Source organism: Solea solea, chromosome 6 (assembly GCF_958295425.1).
Source record: "Solea solea chromosome 6, fSolSol10.1, whole genome shotgun sequence".
Taxonomy (NCBI): Eukaryota; Metazoa; Chordata; class Actinopteri; order Pleuronectiformes; family Soleidae; genus Solea; species Solea solea.
The window spans coordinates 16,360,558-16,380,003 of record NC_081139.1 but is presented as its reverse complement, the minus strand read 5'-3'; the positions used below and the strand labels follow the sequence as shown (position 1 = coordinate 16,380,003).

Sequence of the window (19,446 nt, the reverse complement as noted above, 5' to 3'; positions counted from 1 at the left end):
AGGATTTTTGGCACGGAGGCTTATTTGCTGACAGTTTGCGTGTGTGATTCTGCTGTGTCACTGTGTTATTCAGGCTGATGCGGAAGGTTGAATAAAGAAGGTTCTTTACTACAGTTCTGCTCATGTGTTTACACACCTTGGCAGAATTTGTAAGATGTGTACCGTGCTTCAAGGAAAACAGACGCGATGAGGCAAAGCGCATTTCTGAGAAAGTAGCAAATTCATTAAACAAGATATCAAAATAAAGCAAATACTGAGATGGTGTCCATAAATTCATCATACCCTTAGTCCTTAGCCTTCAGTCTTTTGTGATTTTGCGGCCTGGTCTTCTTCCTGTCTAAAGGAAAGGCCTCCAATGTGAACTCCTGGTTTGTTTTGCATGAAATTTCCCCAAAGCAGATCAATGATATTAAGGTCAGTAGCTGCTTATAGCCGCGTCAGATCTTTCCCTTTTCTTCTGTTACCTCAGACTTATTTTTGGATCATTGTAATGTGTGTGTCCCACATGCAGATTCTGGACTAATGAGTGTAAATTGTCCTCCAATAGTGAATTCATGTTTCCATCAATTTTTGACTTAAGTCTGTGTACCTTCCATACACCCAGATACACCTTATTGACTTCTCTCTAAACCTAGTGTTTATCTGAGACCATTAAGTTAAGGAGTAGTAGATTTTCATTACATACTAAACAATTGAACTGATGGTATAGTAAGAATAATATTAAGATAATAATAATCTGTCTTGATACAAGTGGAGCCCTACATTTCCACTACTTTATGAGAGTTTAAATGATACTAGTTTGGATATGTTTATATATCCTCTTATTGATTTATATGTCAACTACTTTTCTCATAGGTCCGTTGCCAGTTATTTTGATTTCCCCATGACTCAGTATCAGTGTGTATGTCTCAAGTGTAGTGACTTTTCACACAGAGACTAAACTTCCAACAATTCACAGGGGTTGAAGCTTAGCCTGAACAGCCATTTGAAACTTCAGCTTGTGTCAACTTGTGTGTATATTGTCATACTCGCAATTATGTACAGTTTCATCTGATCAGTACACCCAAAGAGAAGTTTAGTTTAACTGCACGATTAGTAATACTTTCCAAATTGATCTTGCATCTCTCTTATCCCTATCATAGTGAATTTGGTAAAACATTACATGCGTTGTCATCTATACCTAGGTTTCTGGACTACCTGTCAGATCTCTGTGTGTCTATGAACAAGTCCATCCCTGTGACCCAGGAGCTTATCTGTAATGCAGTGCTTGACCCTTCCAATGCTGACATCCTCATTGAAACCAAGTGAGTTCCTCATACTTCTCTTGTATCTCACAGCTGTGGAGAGCGTCCTGGACTAAGTTGTGTGCTTGTCCCTAGATTGGTCCTATCAAAGTTTGAGATTGAGCTGTTGACAAATGGAGAGAGTCCGTTGGAGGCAGAGGATGAGGAGGAGGTGTGGCTCTTTTGGAAGGACAATTGTAAGGAAATCAGAAGTAAGAGCGTCAGGGAGTTGGCCCAGGATGCAAAAGAAGGCCAGAAGGACGATCAGGAGGTGGTCAGCTACTACAGGTGAGACTGAATATGTTATGTTATATCAGTGACATGGGTCTCTCAGGTCCTGTTCAGACCTGGTATTAACATCCGTCCTGAGGGATCCTTACAGTGCAGTTCACGCTAAGTAAAAGTCTGAATGCTTCCAATCTGTCCTGAATGTGTGCTCAGATCTAATCACAACAAAATACATATTCAGAGGTGGTTTTTAGGACGCATGTGGCCACATTCCTTAGAATGCATGAACGCAATCTGTCCTCTGGAGGGATAAGAGACTGTCTCCTCAGCTGATGTCCTCTGACCCACTTCAATATCACGGTATTATTAACACGGAGTGCCGCATGATTTCTCTTCTCGAGTAGTTTTTTCTCTCTCCACAAAGAGGCGGACCATTCTGTGCATGAGGTGATGCCCCTCCCTCAAAAAATGTGTTCATGAGATGATGTAGGGAGGGAGGAAAGGGAATGCTAATGATGTCAATGAACCAGAGGTAACCCAAAGGTTATCCATCTGCATCACTGACAGCAGCTTGAATCTGAAGAAGTACTGTGAGGTGCATTAGAATCCAGAACAACCGTCAAAATCGTGTGTGGTTATCAAAATCGTAAATGACACCACACCTCACAGGCATGAAGTATTGACAATAAATCATTCTTATTAACACTCCTCTCAGGTGTCAGCTGAACCTCTTCGCCCGCATGTGCCTGGACCGTCAGTACCTGGCCATCAACAAGATCTCTGGTCAGCTGGACGTGGACTTGATTCTGCGCTGCATGTCGGACGAGGACCTGCCCTATGACCTGCGGGCCTCGTTCTGCCGCCTGATGCTGCACATGCACGTAGACCGCGACCCTCAGGAGCAGGTCACACCCGTCAAATATGCTCGTCTCTGGTCTGAGATTCCCTCTAAAATTGCAATTGATGAGTGAGTTTGCCACAGGAAAACATTTACGTGCCTTGAGTTTACATTCTGAGGACATGTGTGTAGGTGACGTGATGTGCCCCTCCTCTCATTATCCAGCTATGACAATGATGGAACCACCAGAGATGAGATCAAAGAGCGGTTCTGCCTCACAATGGATTTTGTGGAGAATTACCTGAGAGAGGTGGTGTCGCAGAACATTCCCTTCTCAGACAAGGAGAAAAACAAGCTCACCTTTGAGGTAAAGCCGCAGTATGGAGCCAAATAATAGATTAGTCACTGGTTTTAATTACGTTCTTAATTATGGTTGTGAATTCTCTCATTTGTAGGTCGTGAACCTCGCCAGGAACCTTATTTATTTCGGCTTTTACAACTTCAGTGACCTGCTTCGACTGACAAAGATCCTGTTGAACATTTTGGACTGTGTTCATGTTAGTACCATATACCCCATCAACAAGATGGAGAAGGAAGAGGAGAACAAAGGTAAATGTCCATCTCCGTGAGCCTTACTCCCTCAACTGATTCTGTTCCTCTGCCTCAAACTTGACCTGCAGGGAGGAACAATTTAACTTCACAGTTGTGTAGCTATGAACAGTTAAAGTATAAATAGACAATGTTTTAGCCTAAAAATGTATTACAAAAAGTTTAAGTAATACAAAAACAACGCCATCCATGTGTATATTGATCCCCTTTAACAGAAGTTTCTGTCTCCTTACCAGCATCTTGTGCTGCAACTACTATAATAATAACAACTATAATAGCTATAATACAACTGGAAAAACTAGTCATGAAAGTTCAAAGAATCTGTGCCTTACTGAGAATCTATGGCGAGTGACGTATGTAGTTGGCTCAAATGTTGTTAGGTTGATTATCTGATTAATTCTTTATGTGCGTGTCATTCAAAAAAAGTGCCTAACCCTCAAAGGTTTCCAGACACCATTAATATTACAGTTGCTGTGGTTCATGTCAGATTTAAATTGATTACCAGAGATTACAGATTATTTTAGAGCTTGGTTTTAAAGCTCGAGTGTGTAACTGTGTGATATTTTGTTGTTGTTATTATTGTTCTCTGTCTGTTTGGTCTTTGTGGACAGAAATGGTGTAACATTATTTGTATGCTGTGTCCTTCATTTTAAAACATGCTCTGTCAACCAATGCTATCAGAGCTGACTGAGGGAGCTTCCGTGTGTATACAGCAGCAGTGCATGCACACAGAACTGCTGAATGACAAAGCAATAGACTTCATGTTGAAACTTTCCCACCTGTTTGCAGCAGTCTCACCTGTTTGCAGCAGTCCCACCTGTTTGCAGCAGTCTCATTTTATAGGCACTATGTTGCCCTCTGTTTTGACATAAAACATATCACTTCCTGTGTGTCATTTAGAAACACAAGGAGAGTCATTTTGGAACTGATAGGCTTACCTTCTCATAACCATAGTTCCCTGAAGGGAAGTGAAGAAGAGGAGTCTTTTTGTTACAATCAGCAGTCTCATCACTAGATGTCACTAATTTTTATACACTGGATCTTTAAGATCATCCGGGACAGGTTTACTGTCTGTTATTGGAAGCAGAACCAAACAAAGTGAAGCAGCATTTATTCTGCTCCTCGCCTGTGGAACAAACTTCCTAAATACCTGAGGTCTGCTTGGACTGTCAGCTCATTTAAATCTGGTCTGAAAACATTATTTTTTATTGCAGCTTCCTCATAAAATGTATTGTCTATGCCTTTGTAAAGCACTTTGAGTTGTGTATGAATAGTGCGAGACAAATAAACTTGCCTTGCCTTTAAAACACACAAACATCCACCATGTCTTTGAATTTGAATTCTCTATTTATGTTGCAGCTGGCAGCAATGTGATGAAGTCCATTCATGGAGTTGGGGAGCTGATGACCCAGGTAGTGCTACGAGGAGGCGGCCTATTGCCCGCCACACCAACTCATCAGCCCGAGGGAGACGTGGTCAAAACTCAGACTGAACCAGAGAGAGAAGACATCATGGTCATGGACACCAAGCTGAAGATCATTGAGATTCTGCAGGTGGAATATCGAAATGCTAGTTCTTCTTTTAATCTAATCAACGCTGTTTATCTGTAGCGTAACACTGTTCTTTTTTGCCTTTTAGTTTATTTTGAATGTGAGGCTGGACTACAGGATCTCCTGCCTACTGTGCATTTTCAAACGTGAGTTTGATGAGAACAACCCACAAGGAGAAAACACAGCCATTCAGAATGGAACCAACAATGTCCCAGGCCAGATGCCAGGTATAAAGTGATATAATGACTGTGGTCTTAAATGCATTTTTACTCGCATGCTTTTCCCATATCAATCCTAACACTTTTGTTTTGTTTTTTTACTCCAGGAAATCTTGACTTTGAGAACATTGAAGAACAGGCAGAGGGGATCTTCGGTGGAAGGTAAATCCAAAGCTTCCTAGTCTTTCCGTTTCTGAAAAAGTTATAAAATAAAGATTTATGTTAATTTATGTTTGTTGCACTCTCTTTACAGTGAGGAGAACACTCCGCTAGACCTGGATGACCACGGTGGTCGTACTTTCCTAAGGGTCCTGCTGCACCTGACCATGCACGACTATCCACCTCTCGTGTCTGGAGCGCTTCACCTGCTCTTCAGACACTTCAGCCAGAGGCAGGAGGTCCTCATGGCCTTCAAACAAGTAAGACCTTCACTGTACCACCATTTTCATTTTAATATGTGGTCATGTGCACAGTAATATTTCACTACAGCACTAGAAACCTTTTTTACATGATATTTAAATGTGCACATCTGTTTCTCCCCTCACTTCGCTTCAGGTCCAACTGCTGGTGACAAGTCAGGATGTGGATAACTATAAGCAGATTAAGTCAGACCTGGACCAGCTGCGGTCCATCGTTGAGAAATCTGAATTGTGGGTGTACAAGAGGCAAGGAGAGGATGTGATGGACGGAGATGGACCTTCTGAATCTGACAACAAGAAGAAGGTTTAGTGTACCATCACTTAGAAACATGAGCTAACCGTTGAATACATGAAGCAAGAAGACACTCATTGTATTCCTCAGTATAGATTATTTGATATAGCCTTTATATAAAAAAAAAACAAAAAAACATGCCAAGACTTTTCTGCACAGACACTGAAAGCAGGATTATTTCTAGATTAGATCTTTTATGTGTTTATCATCATGCTAGATGCCTGGATACTTGTGTTGAATAATCCTTTCATTATTTGATCCATTAACATGTGATATGCAGACTACAATGACCTATGCATTTTGACCTTGATACATAAATAGTAATTCTAAAACCAGTCGCACAGTACCAATGTTTCATCATTCTTGTAATAATAGCAAATGATCACCTGTGTGGATGAAAATGCTATAAGACCTCTTTTCCTGATTGTTTTTAGGGAGATTCACTTGGTTCTGACAAAACGACAGAAAGCACCAGCAGCTACAACTACAGGGTTGTAAAAGAGGTAAGGTTATTCTTAGCCCAAGTGCTGTGTTTTCATGTTTGTGATCTGGCATCTGTAATAAATACCCATCCTGCTGTTTGCCTTCAGATCCTGCTGCGCCTCAGTAAGCTATGTGTCCAGGAGGGGAGCTCTGGGAAGAAGACTAAGAAGCAGCAACAGAGGCTGCTGAGGAACATGGGAGCTCACAGTGTGGTGCTGGAGCTGCTGCAGATCCCCTATGAGAAGGTGCATTGCATGTGGATTATTTAGGGAGGCTCAAAAACACTATGTGACGTGTAGACATTTGCAGTTTGTCTGCTTATTGTGCTGTATATGCCCAGGGTGCACCCGCCATGCTGTGTAGCAGCTGGAGTCATGGAAGCTCGCTCTCACTGAAAACATGGCTGGCAGCAATGACACAAGGAAAAACAGATTTTGGCCATCTAACAAAAGGCTGAGCTCATAAAATCTACACCTGCTTGAGTCTGAAATATCCAAGGATATTCATCTTGACATGAGACAGACTTTTTCAGATGAGGGCTGAAGTTTTTGTCACTTTGTAAATGGCTCACTCTTACACCAAAGACCATAAAGATAATCATCAAATGTTTCATCATGACACACAGGAGTTGTTGAACCACTGCTGTCATCAGTAAGTTCAGATGTGTTATATCCTGACTTCAGTATTTAAACACACACTTACCAAAGGAGGCAGCAGCAGACCAGCAGCTCCTGTGTTACAGCAAACTAAAAACACAGATGTTTCTCTCTGAACTTTGGTGCAGGAGAGTAAGCAATTTACAGCTTCATTTGCCAGTATTTAAAAGCTCAAAGGATAGGATAAAGCAGCAAACATATTCTTAAGCTATCATAGACTTATGTGGGCCTAGATTTTATTAAGTTAGCATTTTTATTGTGTGACTGAAGTGTCTTTTTCCTTGTGTTCCTGCTGGCAGCCACATTTTCATTAGTAAACACCAACCATGTCAGAAACTGGTTTCCAGTGTGCATTCAGCACTGACTGACTGTGTGTCAGTACTTCATATAACCAGAACCATCACTTCAGTATAAATAAAGAAGATGTCTGACCTTGTGTCATGTACCTTAGGGCGAGGATATCCGGATGCAGGAGATCATGAAAACGGCTCATGAGTTTTTGCAGAATTTCTGTGCAGGGAATCAGCAGAACCAGGTTCTGCTTCACAAGCACATCAACCTGTTTCTTAATCCAGGGGTGAGTAGCATGGGGTTTACTCAGAGGAGATGTTGTTTTGAGAATTTGAGTTTTTTTATTACATCTTTCAGCGGGAAGGAAACATCTGCAATTCACGTATTGTTGTTCTGTCCTGTCCTGTCCTGACATCTGCCACCTCTCTCAGATCTTGGAGGCTGTCACCATGCAGCACATCTTCATGAATAACTTCCAGCTGTGCAGTGAAATCAATGAGCGCGTGGTGCAACACTTTGTCCACTGCACTGAGTCTCATGGTCGGCACGTCCAGTACCTGAAGTTCCTGCAGACCATTGTGAAGGCTGAGAATAAGTTCATCAAGAAATGTCAGGACATTGTTATGGCTGAGGTCTGTGCTATGAATCTTATAAAATACTGTATTTATACACGGGTGAATGTGATTCAATGCATTGCTGACTCAATTTCTTTGGACTGTGATTTCGTCACTCAGCTGGTGAACTCAGGCGAGGATGTTCTGGTTTTCTACAATGATCGCGCCTCCTTTCAGACCCTTATCCAGATGATGCGCTCGGAGCGAGACCGCATGGACGAGAACAGCCCTCTAATGTACCACATCCACCTGGTGGAGCTGCTGGCTGTTTGCACTGAGGGCAAGAACGTGTACACCGAGATCAAGTGTAACTCTCTGCTGCCCCTGGATGATATTGTGCGTGTCGTCACCCATGAAGACTGCATCCCTGAAGTATGAGGAATCTGTTTCTTTTATTTGTTTTCAAGTGAAATACGTGGCAAACAATGTCGTCTGGATGTGTTTAGTCACTGGAACAGATGTAGTTTTTGTGTTTGAGCTCACATGAGGCTGAAATTAGAGATTTAAGGTCAAGGTGCAAGTTTGTAACTTCAAGCATTTACTTTGGAAGTAAATCTGAAGAATCACTTTCAAGTGGACATATAAAAAAACTGCATACAGGACATCCTGAACTCTGAGCTTTGAGCATTCAGAGTTAACATGTCCTTTATAGTGAACAACCCCATTTGAACCCAGCATATTTACAAATAAGGTCTTCTGGACTGGCTATCAAAACAGAGGCCATGATAACAACACACAGACAGATTTGTTTACTAATAACTTGTGATGCAGTACATTGCATCTTGCACCTTTGATCAGTTATTATAGATATTCGTTTTATGAGCGTTAAAACTGTTCTTACAATAGTGTACTCTAAGAAAACAAACGTCAAATTTCGACCAGGTCAAAGTAAAGATATAAAGACAAAGTAAGTAAGTATTTATACGCAGTTTTTGGTTAAGTGTGTCTGCTTTCGAGCAGCAGCAGAGAATTATAATATGATGACAGGGGAGATGACAAGGTGACAATAATGGGCCATAAGAACGTTATATACGTTGACTATCCATAGACAAAGTGTACAAGAGAAAGGAAGAGAGAGAAACTGGGTATTAGCTAATTTTGGATGAAGTTCCCAATGTTGCTTCTCTGTCCAGAAGAAACATGTCTGTCTCGTTTTTCAACAATATATACATATAATACATTTCTTATATATATATCACCTTTAAGATGAAGTAGACGTGTGCTGACAGTGAATGAAAATCGCATGTTGTGCAGTTTGTGTAGGTTCTCGTAGGGTCTGACCTCACAGCTAAAATGCTTTTTTGCCTCCTGTGTTTAAACACAGTCAATGTGACTTCTTCCGTTTGTTTGTTTTGCATCCAAACAGGTAAAGGTTGCCTACATCAACTTCCTTAATCACTGTTACGTGGACACCGAGGTGGAGATGAAGGAGATCTATACATCCAACCATATGTGGAAACTGTTTGAGAACTTCCTGGTGGACATCTGTAGGGTGAGCCATTACACACAGTATCTCGCCTGTGTGGTCAGTAGAAGGGCAGGGCTTTGCTCTGCCATGGGTTTGGGTGATTATGTCAACACCGCATGCAGTGGACATAATGTTACCTGTCACCCACATGCAGGAAGTGTGATTCAGTGGCCGTGTGTTACTGATACTGATATCGTTTCTGTCATTACGTAGGTGTGCAACAACACCAGTGACAGGAAGCATGCAGATACCATGCTCGAGCGGTACGTAACCGAGACGGTCATGAGCATCGTCACATGTTTCTTCAGCTCTCCGTTCTCTGACCAGAGCACAAGCCTGCAGGTAATCCTGGACTCTGCTGTTCAGCATTTGAAGTACACATATTACACAGACAGTCGCACAAATTTGAAATAGAGGAGGCCTCCTCACATGTTTGCATGAGCTACACAATAATGACGTTCTTCCCTTTGCATAGATGACTTGCCACATGTATGTAAGTAGAGGTGACTCGCCCACATGTCTCCCAACACCCGTTATTTACCATCAGGTCTTGAATGTTAGAAGTGTGGGTTTACACATTTACGTAGATTAGAACACAGACTCAGTTTGTTGCCATACGTGTTGCACAGGATTTAGCTCGGCTGTGGTGCTGATGGTGGACTGTTGAGTTGTGGCATCACTGTATCTTTGACCTTGGCGTAGCAGTGTTCTGTTTGCCCACAGGAGTTATCGATAAATATTTACCTGTATCCTCCATAGATTACCAAATCCCTCTGTGGTGTCGTGTTTTTCCGACTAAACATACTTTTTTTTATGTGATGTGGAGTTGTTACATTTCAAAGTGCAAGGTGTTGTTACTTTAATTATGTAACCATTTGTACTATCTGCGGAATCTTCCTGCTGGTGTTTTACATGATGACATCACGACCCTCTTTCTATCGCAAAAGGCCACCATTCTTGGAAAGATAACTGAGGTATTTATTGTCCTCTAGGACTGTGGCCAGCTGATAGATCTGCTCTGTGTTCATGGTGTTAGATATCAGCTGTACCATCTGTCATACAATGATGAAGATTGTTTTGTTGGGAGAGCACTTTATTATAAACAACTGGCTCACTGGACCTGAAGCTTTAGACCCTTCCACTAGAGGTGGTGAAGCATCCTCACAGTTGTACACTGCACAGCACTTTTGTGGTTTGGTGTTCTAACTACCGAGGGAATAAACACAAAAGTCCTTTGTTGGTCGTTAAATTCATATTTGCTGTTTGTCCTCCAGCTAAATGTTTTCCTTCCCTCATTGTCTGTTTTTAACTTAGTTGGGTTTTCTTTTCTCCCCTGTCTTACAGACTCGTCAGCCAGTATTTGTACAACTGCTTCAGGGAGTGTTCAGGGTTTACCACTGTAACTGGCTGAACCCTGTTCAGAAGGCCTCGGTGGAAGCCTGCATTAAGGTGCTCTCAGACGTGGGTAAGACGCTGGGCCACTTCTGCTATTACATTAGAAAGGAGCCATTGTAACACAAGCAAAAGCATGAAATGTCTTTATTCTCACCTTTATCCAGCTAAAAGCAGAGCCATTGCAATCCCAGTTGACCTGGACAGTCAGGTGAACAACTTGTTTGTCAAGTCCAACAATGTTGTACAGAAGAGCATCCTCAACTGGAGACTTTCAGCGAAGAACATGTCCAGAAGAGACTCCGGCCTGACCACCTCCAAAGACTACAGGAATATAATCGAGAGGCTGCAGGTGGGTAGCGTGAGATTCTGTATTTTTAGTTCATCTGTTGGTCAGAAACATCACAGATGAGATACACTCATTTTTATTAGAAAATGAACATCCAGATTTATTTTTAGCAGTGGAAAAAAACCTTCTGAAACTTTTCGTGGGTGCTTCTTTGTGTTTTCTGCCATAGTGTAGATGTATGTATGAAACTGAACATTGGTGTGTTACTTTTAGATAATAAACAACTTGTAAATGACGAGGAAAGTTGATGCCCTTAAAAATAAATAACTCGCACTGCATGTCGGTGAGCTACATGAAATATTCTCCATTTACGATTATCACGATAATAGAAATTCGTCATTATTTAAATTATTGTAAGTGTTTTTTTATCACAATGTGCGATTATGTCATGTATCATACCATTATCAATGACTGCGTTGTGTCATTGTGACATGCTACCATCTTCCTTATTAGTCTTGTGTCTGTGCTGTTTTGTAATTGTGCCATTTATACTGCTACACATTTTACTTTATAACTTGTATGTTTACTCTCAGTAGGTTACCAAAATGTTTTCTATTTGAAAACCCTCAATGTCATATAAACTCTTCACTAAGAACAGACTCTAAACAAGTAAATAAAAATTGTTATTGGTCGATACTCAAGGATGTGATGTTGGCATCGCCTTGGACACAAAATAGTGGTATTCCACTGCTCCTGGTCAGGACCCCCCCAACACACACTCCACCCCCACCAGTGCTGTTCAGTGACATAATGCTTTTGGTAAATGTAGCGCAAACAGGATTCTGTAGAAGTGTTTCCAAAGTTCATTCTGGGAAAAAACTCCAAACTGTTCCCCCCCCCCCCCCCCACCTTTCTTGTAATGATGACTCAACTTTAAGTGGAAGTCTGAAGAGTCTGATTCAGTTTGTGTCACAGGAACCTTGAGGATTCGGCTTTAGTGGTATTCATCTTTTTTTACTTAAAAGATTACAAAATATACTGCCTCTGATTATACAACATTTCATTTCCAGAGAAAAATAATGCGGTTCCTTAAATGCTTTCCTTCACTTTTTCTTTATTTAGAAAGCAAGAAAAAAAACTTCACATTCTCACAGTCTCTTTTTTTCCCCACGTGTTAGTTTTTCTTCCCTTTATTGCCCGCTCACAAAAAAAGCCCAAACCATACTGTAATCATTACCAGACTAGCAGGCGTTGTGATGCAACTTCTCTTATTTTCTCACTAATCATCATGAGATGTTACGGGCTGTGTGTGTAGAGAAGGGGAACATGTTGGTGTATCATATGCATCACATCCCACTATATTTTGTTTTTCTCACATAAATTCATGGAGCGGTTGCCCCCGGGAATGTCTGGCTGTCATTGTGTGATTCTGCTCCTAAATATGTCATATGCCATACATTTTCAACCACATACACACACACACACACACTCTGTCTATGAAGCCTCATTGTTGTAACTCAAGCAGAATGAGGCCTGGCATGTTCCAGCTAAAATAGACATGAAGCTCCCAGTAAAATATATCATCTTGATGGGAGCATACAGTACATCTCTCCAAAATTCCAATGTAGGCCTTTTGTGTCTGTGTCTGAGCCGTTGAATCCTCTCCAGTGCCTGTCACTTGTGGAGTACCGCAGGGTTCTATTCTGGGCTCTCTTCTCTTCACCCTGTACTTACTTACTCTTGGATCAATTTTTCGAAAACACAGTATCCCATTCCATTTTTATGCCGACAAAGGTCACATTTATATGACACTAGAACAGGAAAATGGATATTCTGTAAAACAGCTGATTGCATTGTGCAACTAACGTTCTGCATTTTACTGATAAAAAAAGACTGAGGTCATGTTTGGGCCTTGTGACACCTCCAAGGTTCATGTTGTTGAAATGGTCCTGTCCATCCTGGTCACGCTCAAAAGAAAATCTCAGCATATTCAGCTCTGCCATCTCCAGCTCTGCCTCTTGTCTTTTAAACTGTGCCTTGGAGACACCAAGTATACATACAGGTCTCACTACCGTCTTGTAGACATTCTCTTTTACTTTTGCTGCCATCCGTCAGCTCCGACACTCGCCTCCACTCACTCCACCCTGCCTGCACTCTCTTCTACACCTCTCTTTTTTACTGTCCACTGCTTCGGATGGTTGACACCAGGTATTTAAACTCATCCACTTTATCTACTTCTACTCACATATGCAAATCACCCTTACCATGAATACTGATACTCGTTTCTTCCAAAAAGAAAAAGAGACTTTGACTCGTCTGACCACAGAACACGTTCCCACAGAACTCAGAGATGCTTTTGCATTAAGTTGATGAATGGCTTTATCTTTGTGTCATATAGTTTTAGGTTGTATTTCTTGATGTAGTGGCGGACGATGTGAAGTGACAGTGACTGCTCCGACTCCTAAATGGCTATATCCATCATAGCAACATGACCGCTTCTTATATAATACCACCCAAGGGTTTGAAGTCCACGCATATTCAACAGCAGGTTCTGCCCTTGGCCTCTACACATGAGAATTCCACAAATTCCCTGAATCTTTTCACAGTAATATGTATTTAGATGATAAAAGACCAAAAATAGTTTTCAATCTTGCACTGAGAAACATTGTTTTTGGACTACTTTATTTTTATTTTTTGAGGGTTGGCACAACCCATCCTTTCTTGCAAAGGATAAACCTCTGGTGGATTACCTAATTCTTGTACTCTCACCTGTTAACAGTTAATCTGCTAATTGTGGAACCTTGCAGAACAGCAATGGTTGTGTAACCCTTTCAGTCTTGAAAACGGCTCCAAAGTACAATTAGATTTGTCAGTGAAAACACTGAAAATCTTTTTGTACTGTTTGTACAGTGTCTCACATTTATGGAAATGGGGTTTGTATTATTTTCTTCTATTACCCTTCAACATTTTTGAAGGGTTGTGTATGTCAAATTTAAACTGCAACAGTAAATTGATTACTGTATTTACTTATTAATTGTATTTACATCTGAATAAGAACTTCAGTGAACCAGGATCAGACATCAGTCACCTGAGATGACCTTGTCCTCTTTGAAGGTCATTGACAGGGAGTCGGAGAAGCTTATGATGATAGTCTGCTGTAATGAACCTACATCTAACCTCTGGCTGCTCATTACTTTATGCTCTGCAGGACATTGTGTCAGCACTGGAGGACCGTCTGAGGCCACTGGTCCAAGCTGAGCTCTCAGTGCTGGTTGACGTCCTGCATCGCCCCGAGCTCCTCTTCCCGGAGAACACAGAAGCTCGGAAGAAGTGTGAAAGTGGAGGATTCATATCAAAGTGAGTAGAAATCACTGATCAACAAGGTTAGAGATAATCAGTATAATGCAGAGTTAAGGCTAGACATTTGCACAATGGCAGCACTGGACTAATTTAAACGTATAATAAAGTAGTAGTAGCTGTAACTGCTTTAATTTACTGATAAATGCCTTATTGTTGCTGCATCTTCGTCAGTGCTATTTGTTCTTACTGTTTTCTGACACTATTTGTTGTCATTATTAGGCTTGTGTTAACGAAATATCTCACTTAATCACAGTGTGACTACCTAGTTAAGTAAAAGTTAAATAAAGAAAATATGAACATAATATCTCAGGAGAATTCTTTAAAATTTGGCACAAATGTTCACAATGACTAACAGATTCACTTTTTTGATCTGTGTGGCCATGATACGTTTCTTGAGACAATAACTCACATGTCATTTCCAAAGTCAATGCACGTTGCATGCCATTCATTTATCTAAAATGAATGAGACAGTGGTGCAAAACGTGCATCAGATTTATTTATTTTTCAAAGTGAAGTGCTACATTTAGCTGCCCCCACTAATCATAAAATAAGTGCTATCAGGCCAAGTAGAAAATGATTATGAAACTGTTGGTCAGAAGCCAGTACAGCCACTCATTTATATACAAGACACTTAAAAAATGCTTCCAGGCCCTCGTCGTCCAAACCTCTTGTTTGACACTAAAAGGTAGTTTTATGATGGAAATTAAATGGTCGATTTATAGGAGATTATGATGCTCTCTGGTGGAGTCTTTGGACTCATGTTTCTTTTTCTCCCTCTGACCAGACTGATCAAGCACACCAAGCAGTTGCTGGAGGAGAATGAGGAGCGACTATGCATCAAAGTGCTGCAGACACTGAGGGAAATGATGACCAAAGACCGCGGCTACGGGGAGAAGGTACGCACCCACTGTGTATGCCGTTTCCCATCATCCGCTTGTAGTCATGCCCAGTAGTCGCCCACACACGACATAAAACACTCAGGATACAGAGTTCCTGTGTTCCCACTTCACACAAGATCAAAAAGCAAAACAATGAAGGCAGAGGCTGAGTTCTCTTTGTTTTCTCTCTGGAGCCCGCAAAGTACTATACTGTTTTTAAGAGTTTTTTACCTGTCATCACACACACATTGAATTCTCACCTTTTATGTTTGACAAACTCTGGCACTGACTTCATGAAAACAGATTCTTGCATTGCTTTCTCCTACTAATACTTAGTAAGTCCAAATCAAACAAGAAAGCGGTGAATATTACCATGAACACTATTAAAAACATGTGTGCTGCAGCTGCTTTACTGTACGTGAAATCTTGTGACTAATAACACCTTCTCTTAATAATCTCTAATCAGTCGTTTTAAATCAGTTGGGCAATAAAAGGATAAACTATAGGGGTTTATATATCAGGCTGAAACAAATTCATCCCCCAACCAAACCTGAACCTAAAACTGTTTCAGAGCAACAACAAAAGGTGGGGAATACTACAAAAAATACATTTGTGCTTATTTATAAAAAGTGATTATATTATATTATATATTTTCACTGAAAGCAAACCGCCTGCATTAAAGACCATCTTATGACTTATTAAAATCTCTTTATACAGTATAGTGTATTACATTTATACTGAAGTACAATAATAATAACAATAATAACAATAACACTTAATTCACCTGCTCCCAAATACAAGTAAACAAAATAAATAAATCCAGTTGAAGCTTTATGCTGCATATAATCCCACACTTTTATGAAGCTTTTAAAAGACGGACCACCTGTTTACATGTTAGGCATCAGAAAATCCAAAACTTTTTTGCATTGTTATTTAATTTAAATGTAACAGATTCCTTTCAATATATAGTGGACATTAAAATGATTTGCTATCATTATTATTTTTAATTTTTTTATAGTGTGTGTGAAGTCAACAGACTATACCAAAACTCTATTTACTCATATTGCTATGTATGCCTATGTCATATGTATGATTTAACCATCTGTGATTTTGTTCCGACCGTATGGTTTTGGTGGATCCATCGTTTTCCTAAATCCATTTTGCCTGTTGCTATGAAACCCTTTGGGAACTTTTTTGTTTTTACTCTTTTACTCATTTTACAACTACACTACAACACGTGAAGTACAGAGAATGTACAGGTTGTTGCTCTATTGGCTCCATGTCTGAGATCTGAGACCCTTTTGTTGTTGCATTTTTAGGTGAAGAGAAAACACTGTTAATAAATCTCAAAGCTCTTTTATGCAAGAAGGCATTTGTTTATCAGTAAACACTTTGAACATTGAACTATCTGATCTGTTGATCAGTGTCGGACAGGCTTAAAGTGATAGTTCAGGTTTTTTGTGTGTGGAACCAACTGGAGACGAGGACATTCACCCTCGCATGCCTGCTGGCAGGAACACACAGACAAAGATGATGTACACCTGCTTAATCACTGCTTTATTATTAACTTACTCTTAATCAACCTTTTCTGACTGGTCACTGAAATCTGTAAACCACCTGCCCTTCTACACCAAAGTCCATAGAGAAAACCAGCATTTTTTTTAGCTTGCAGGGACACAGGAGTTGTCTTGTTTGGTAAGTTTGTGTCACTTAGGTTAAACGTGACAAAGGATCACTGAAGTCACTAAATCAGTCAAATCTACGCCTAATACAACCACACTTCAAAAACCTAAACTATCCCATTAATACTGTGTGTGATTTCAATGTTGTGAAACAATGCGACATGAACGTGGGAAGGTGTTTACTGCTGTTACTAATTCCTCTGGTTTCATCATGCTGTCCTTTCACCTTTTCACTGTGTGTGTGTTTTTTTCCTTTGCCTGCTTAAACACCTGCACTCTTTTCACCGAGCTTTTAAATCACTAATGGAGCTTCACTAACTCTGTGCCCCCTATACTTCTTCTCTTGCAGCTGATTGCCTTTGATGATGAGATGGATGTGGCTGAGGTCGATCATTTTACTTACTGTTGTTGTGACGTACATCCGATTTGTCTGCAACTAACGGCATAGATGTGCTTGTGCTGCGAGTAGCGTGTAGCATCACGTTGTCAGTCCGTCCCTAGCTGTTGTCAGTGTCGCTCCTGAGCTAGTATGTTACGCAGTGTGCTTGTCTGTTGTGTCGATTTATGATCATACACTTTTAGGGATATTATAAGATTTTTGAAAAACACAATCTGAATTGACTTTAAGCACGCTGTTATGACGTCAGTTATCAGCTTCACCTAAAAGCCCAGAAGACACCAGTTGTCTTTGCCTGTGGTAGCATATTATGATTAAGATTGCACATCACAAATCCAGTGTGACTTCTGGGCCCAGGAATTTCCATTGAGGGAGGGTGTGTTTCTTTTTCTTTTATTAATTTTTTATTTATAATAATTCATTTTTTTAATAATACATATGCAATTTTTTTTTGTGCTGTAAAAACCATTATACATTTTTGAACTTAATTTGCCCCCCGTGCCAACAAGGATATCTGTCCCTGTGTAGTCACACATGTTCACATTTGACTTTGTGATCTTGATTTCAGATGTGAAATTACACAGATGTGAGGAGAAAATGGTGATGAGAATGTGGGTGTAGTAACGTACACTTTAGTGATGAGTGGAAGAGAAATTCTTGTTCATCATATTACAAACCAAAAGCCTGAATATGGCAGATTTAAAATCAGTTCTCTCTTGGACAAAGTATTTCAATATAATATACAACCAAGCAAACCAGGGCTTATTGTCAGTACTTTAACCACTTTGATATTTTAAATATGTTTCTTATTTATTTACTGTTCATTTAGGTTCAATTGTATTTACATATATGAAACTGGACAGTTTGCCAGTTCTGCCAAAAATAAAGCAAAAGTCAAGTTCAATTAATTTATACTGTCCAAAATCTGCATACATAAAGCATAGATACATAACAAATAAATAAATAAAGCTTTGAGCTGTAACCAAGGAATAAAAATATGCAGAGTCATGCTTTACTCAAACTGGCTTGGATAGTGATATCTCTTTGTCTTTTGAAGGTTAATCCAATTTATAATAAATGCAGACTGTATGTAATTATATGCAAATATGTAAAGAAGAATGAAATTATTTTTCTTTTCAAAGAAAAATCATTCAATACCCATCAATTATCCTGAATTATAGCAGACGATTCTGGCACAGCATACTAATTCCCACATTTTCATGTTGATTTTACATTTAAATATTGTGTCCTGATGTTTGTTATTATTACTTATGCTGTAACTGTAATATGGGTAAAGTTACCACTTTGGGTTTTAGTGTTTACACATTTCTGACGAAGTGTTTGTCAAGGTTTGTGGTGAGTGCAACGGAAGTGAACAATTACATTTCTTGGGTTTGTTGGGGAAATGGTTGGAAAGGGTCCAGGAAGGAACATTCTCTCAGTTTCTCTCTCTCTCTGTCTCTCTTTTTTATATTCCCCCCCCCCCCTCCCCCGTCACACATGCTGTCTGGTACTTTAGCAATGGAAATCCCCAGCTTCCACAAAAACAGCGCTGTTCCTGTCCAGAGACCAGAGCTTTGTTTCATCGACTCCTCCCATATATAGTATCTCAAGAATGTACTGTACTCCCTGACTCCCTTATCCCGCTGCACATGCTGCATGTCACTCATTCACACACGCACACAAACACATTAACAACAGTATGCAATGCCCTGCTACTACGTGGATTGGCCAAAACCTCAGCCTTCCTTGGCAGGAACAGCAAGATAAACTCCCCTGATTGCTGTTATGTAACCCCCCCTCGGCTGCTCCCTGACCCACCACGACACCCACCCAAAGGTCTCTCGAAATGAAGGCGGCTATCAGTTCCACTGATGTGTGACCGATCCCACCATACTTCTACTTGTTGCCTGAAACGTCTGTAGGCCTGATGCTGCATGGTGTACGCGCAGAGAAAGAGACAGAGAGAGGGAGCAGGACAGAGCTCACCCATTAGCAGCGAGATTATCTCATGCTTCCAGAAATAGAAACGTGATAAAACACGGCATGTTGAGTCAGCCTCCCTCTTTGTCTGGCCTGATCGTATCATCCACTGCATGTGTTTGCGTTTCCTCAACGGCCACATCAGAGCCTCTGTTTTGCGAGAGGTGACAAAGGGTCAGATGGAGATGGAGTCTTTTGCTGGTGATGTAATACGATTTGCGGAGGATGGGGCTGACTGCGTAACCCATACATGGGCTGTTATATAAGGGACGTGTTTCTATGCAGGGAGAGCGTGGTGGTCTGCATGACTGTGCATGCGAGGGTGTGTGAACGTGTCTTTCAAACTCTCCCAACCAGTTCCTGTTTGTTTGGCTTAGATTTCTAGATTATTCTTTTTTTTACTTCTATACTTCTGTTTTCTCTCCCCTCTCACCTTTTACAAATTTCACTTTATTAGCCATGCCTGTTTTCCCTTCTCCACTGTCACATCCAGTGTGTAACTAAACCCCTAATCCA

At 40.6% G+C, this 19,446-nt stretch overlaps 1 protein-coding gene across 11 annotated transcripts in view; it reads left to right on the top strand.

Annotated features, from left to right (window-relative positions):
- The window catches only part of itpr1b (inositol 1,4,5-trisphosphate receptor, type 1b), a 102,053-nt gene that overhangs the window by 28,807 nt on the left and 53,800 nt on the right, over nucleotides 1-19,446 (top strand). For 6 of the 11 annotated variants that reach the window (XM_058631223.1, XM_058631221.1, XM_058631222.1 and 3 more), the window contains 21 exons: nucleotides 1,185-1,304; nucleotides 1,380-1,571; nucleotides 2,227-2,478; nucleotides 2,575-2,716; nucleotides 2,805-2,958; nucleotides 4,318-4,511; nucleotides 4,597-4,735; nucleotides 4,834-4,888; nucleotides 4,980-5,145; nucleotides 5,282-5,449; nucleotides 5,872-5,940; nucleotides 6,028-6,165; nucleotides 7,028-7,153; nucleotides 7,299-7,499; nucleotides 7,602-7,853; nucleotides 8,848-8,973; nucleotides 9,163-9,291; nucleotides 10,294-10,414; nucleotides 10,509-10,693; nucleotides 13,839-13,987; nucleotides 14,775-14,886. In XM_058631223.1, the coding sequence (XP_058487206.1) occupies nucleotides 1,185-1,304; nucleotides 1,380-1,571; nucleotides 2,227-2,478; nucleotides 2,575-2,716; nucleotides 2,805-2,958; nucleotides 4,318-4,511; nucleotides 4,597-4,735; nucleotides 4,834-4,888; nucleotides 4,980-5,145; nucleotides 5,282-5,449; nucleotides 5,872-5,940; nucleotides 6,028-6,165; nucleotides 7,028-7,153; nucleotides 7,299-7,499; nucleotides 7,602-7,853; nucleotides 8,848-8,973; nucleotides 9,163-9,291; nucleotides 10,294-10,414; nucleotides 10,509-10,693; nucleotides 13,839-13,987; nucleotides 14,775-14,886 (3,190 nt within the window). Of the gene's footprint in view, nucleotides 1-1,184; nucleotides 1,305-1,379; nucleotides 1,572-2,226; nucleotides 2,479-2,574; nucleotides 2,717-2,804; nucleotides 2,959-4,317; nucleotides 4,512-4,596; nucleotides 4,736-4,833; nucleotides 4,889-4,979; nucleotides 5,146-5,281; nucleotides 5,450-5,871; nucleotides 5,941-6,027; nucleotides 6,166-7,027; nucleotides 7,154-7,298; nucleotides 7,500-7,601; nucleotides 7,854-8,847; nucleotides 8,974-9,162; nucleotides 9,292-10,293; nucleotides 10,415-10,508; nucleotides 10,694-13,838; nucleotides 13,988-14,774; nucleotides 14,887-16,899; nucleotides 16,936-19,446 lie in introns of all 11 variants that reach the window. The other 5 variants (XM_058631218.1, XM_058631216.1, XM_058631213.1 and 2 more) reach the window with 1 other exon arrangement.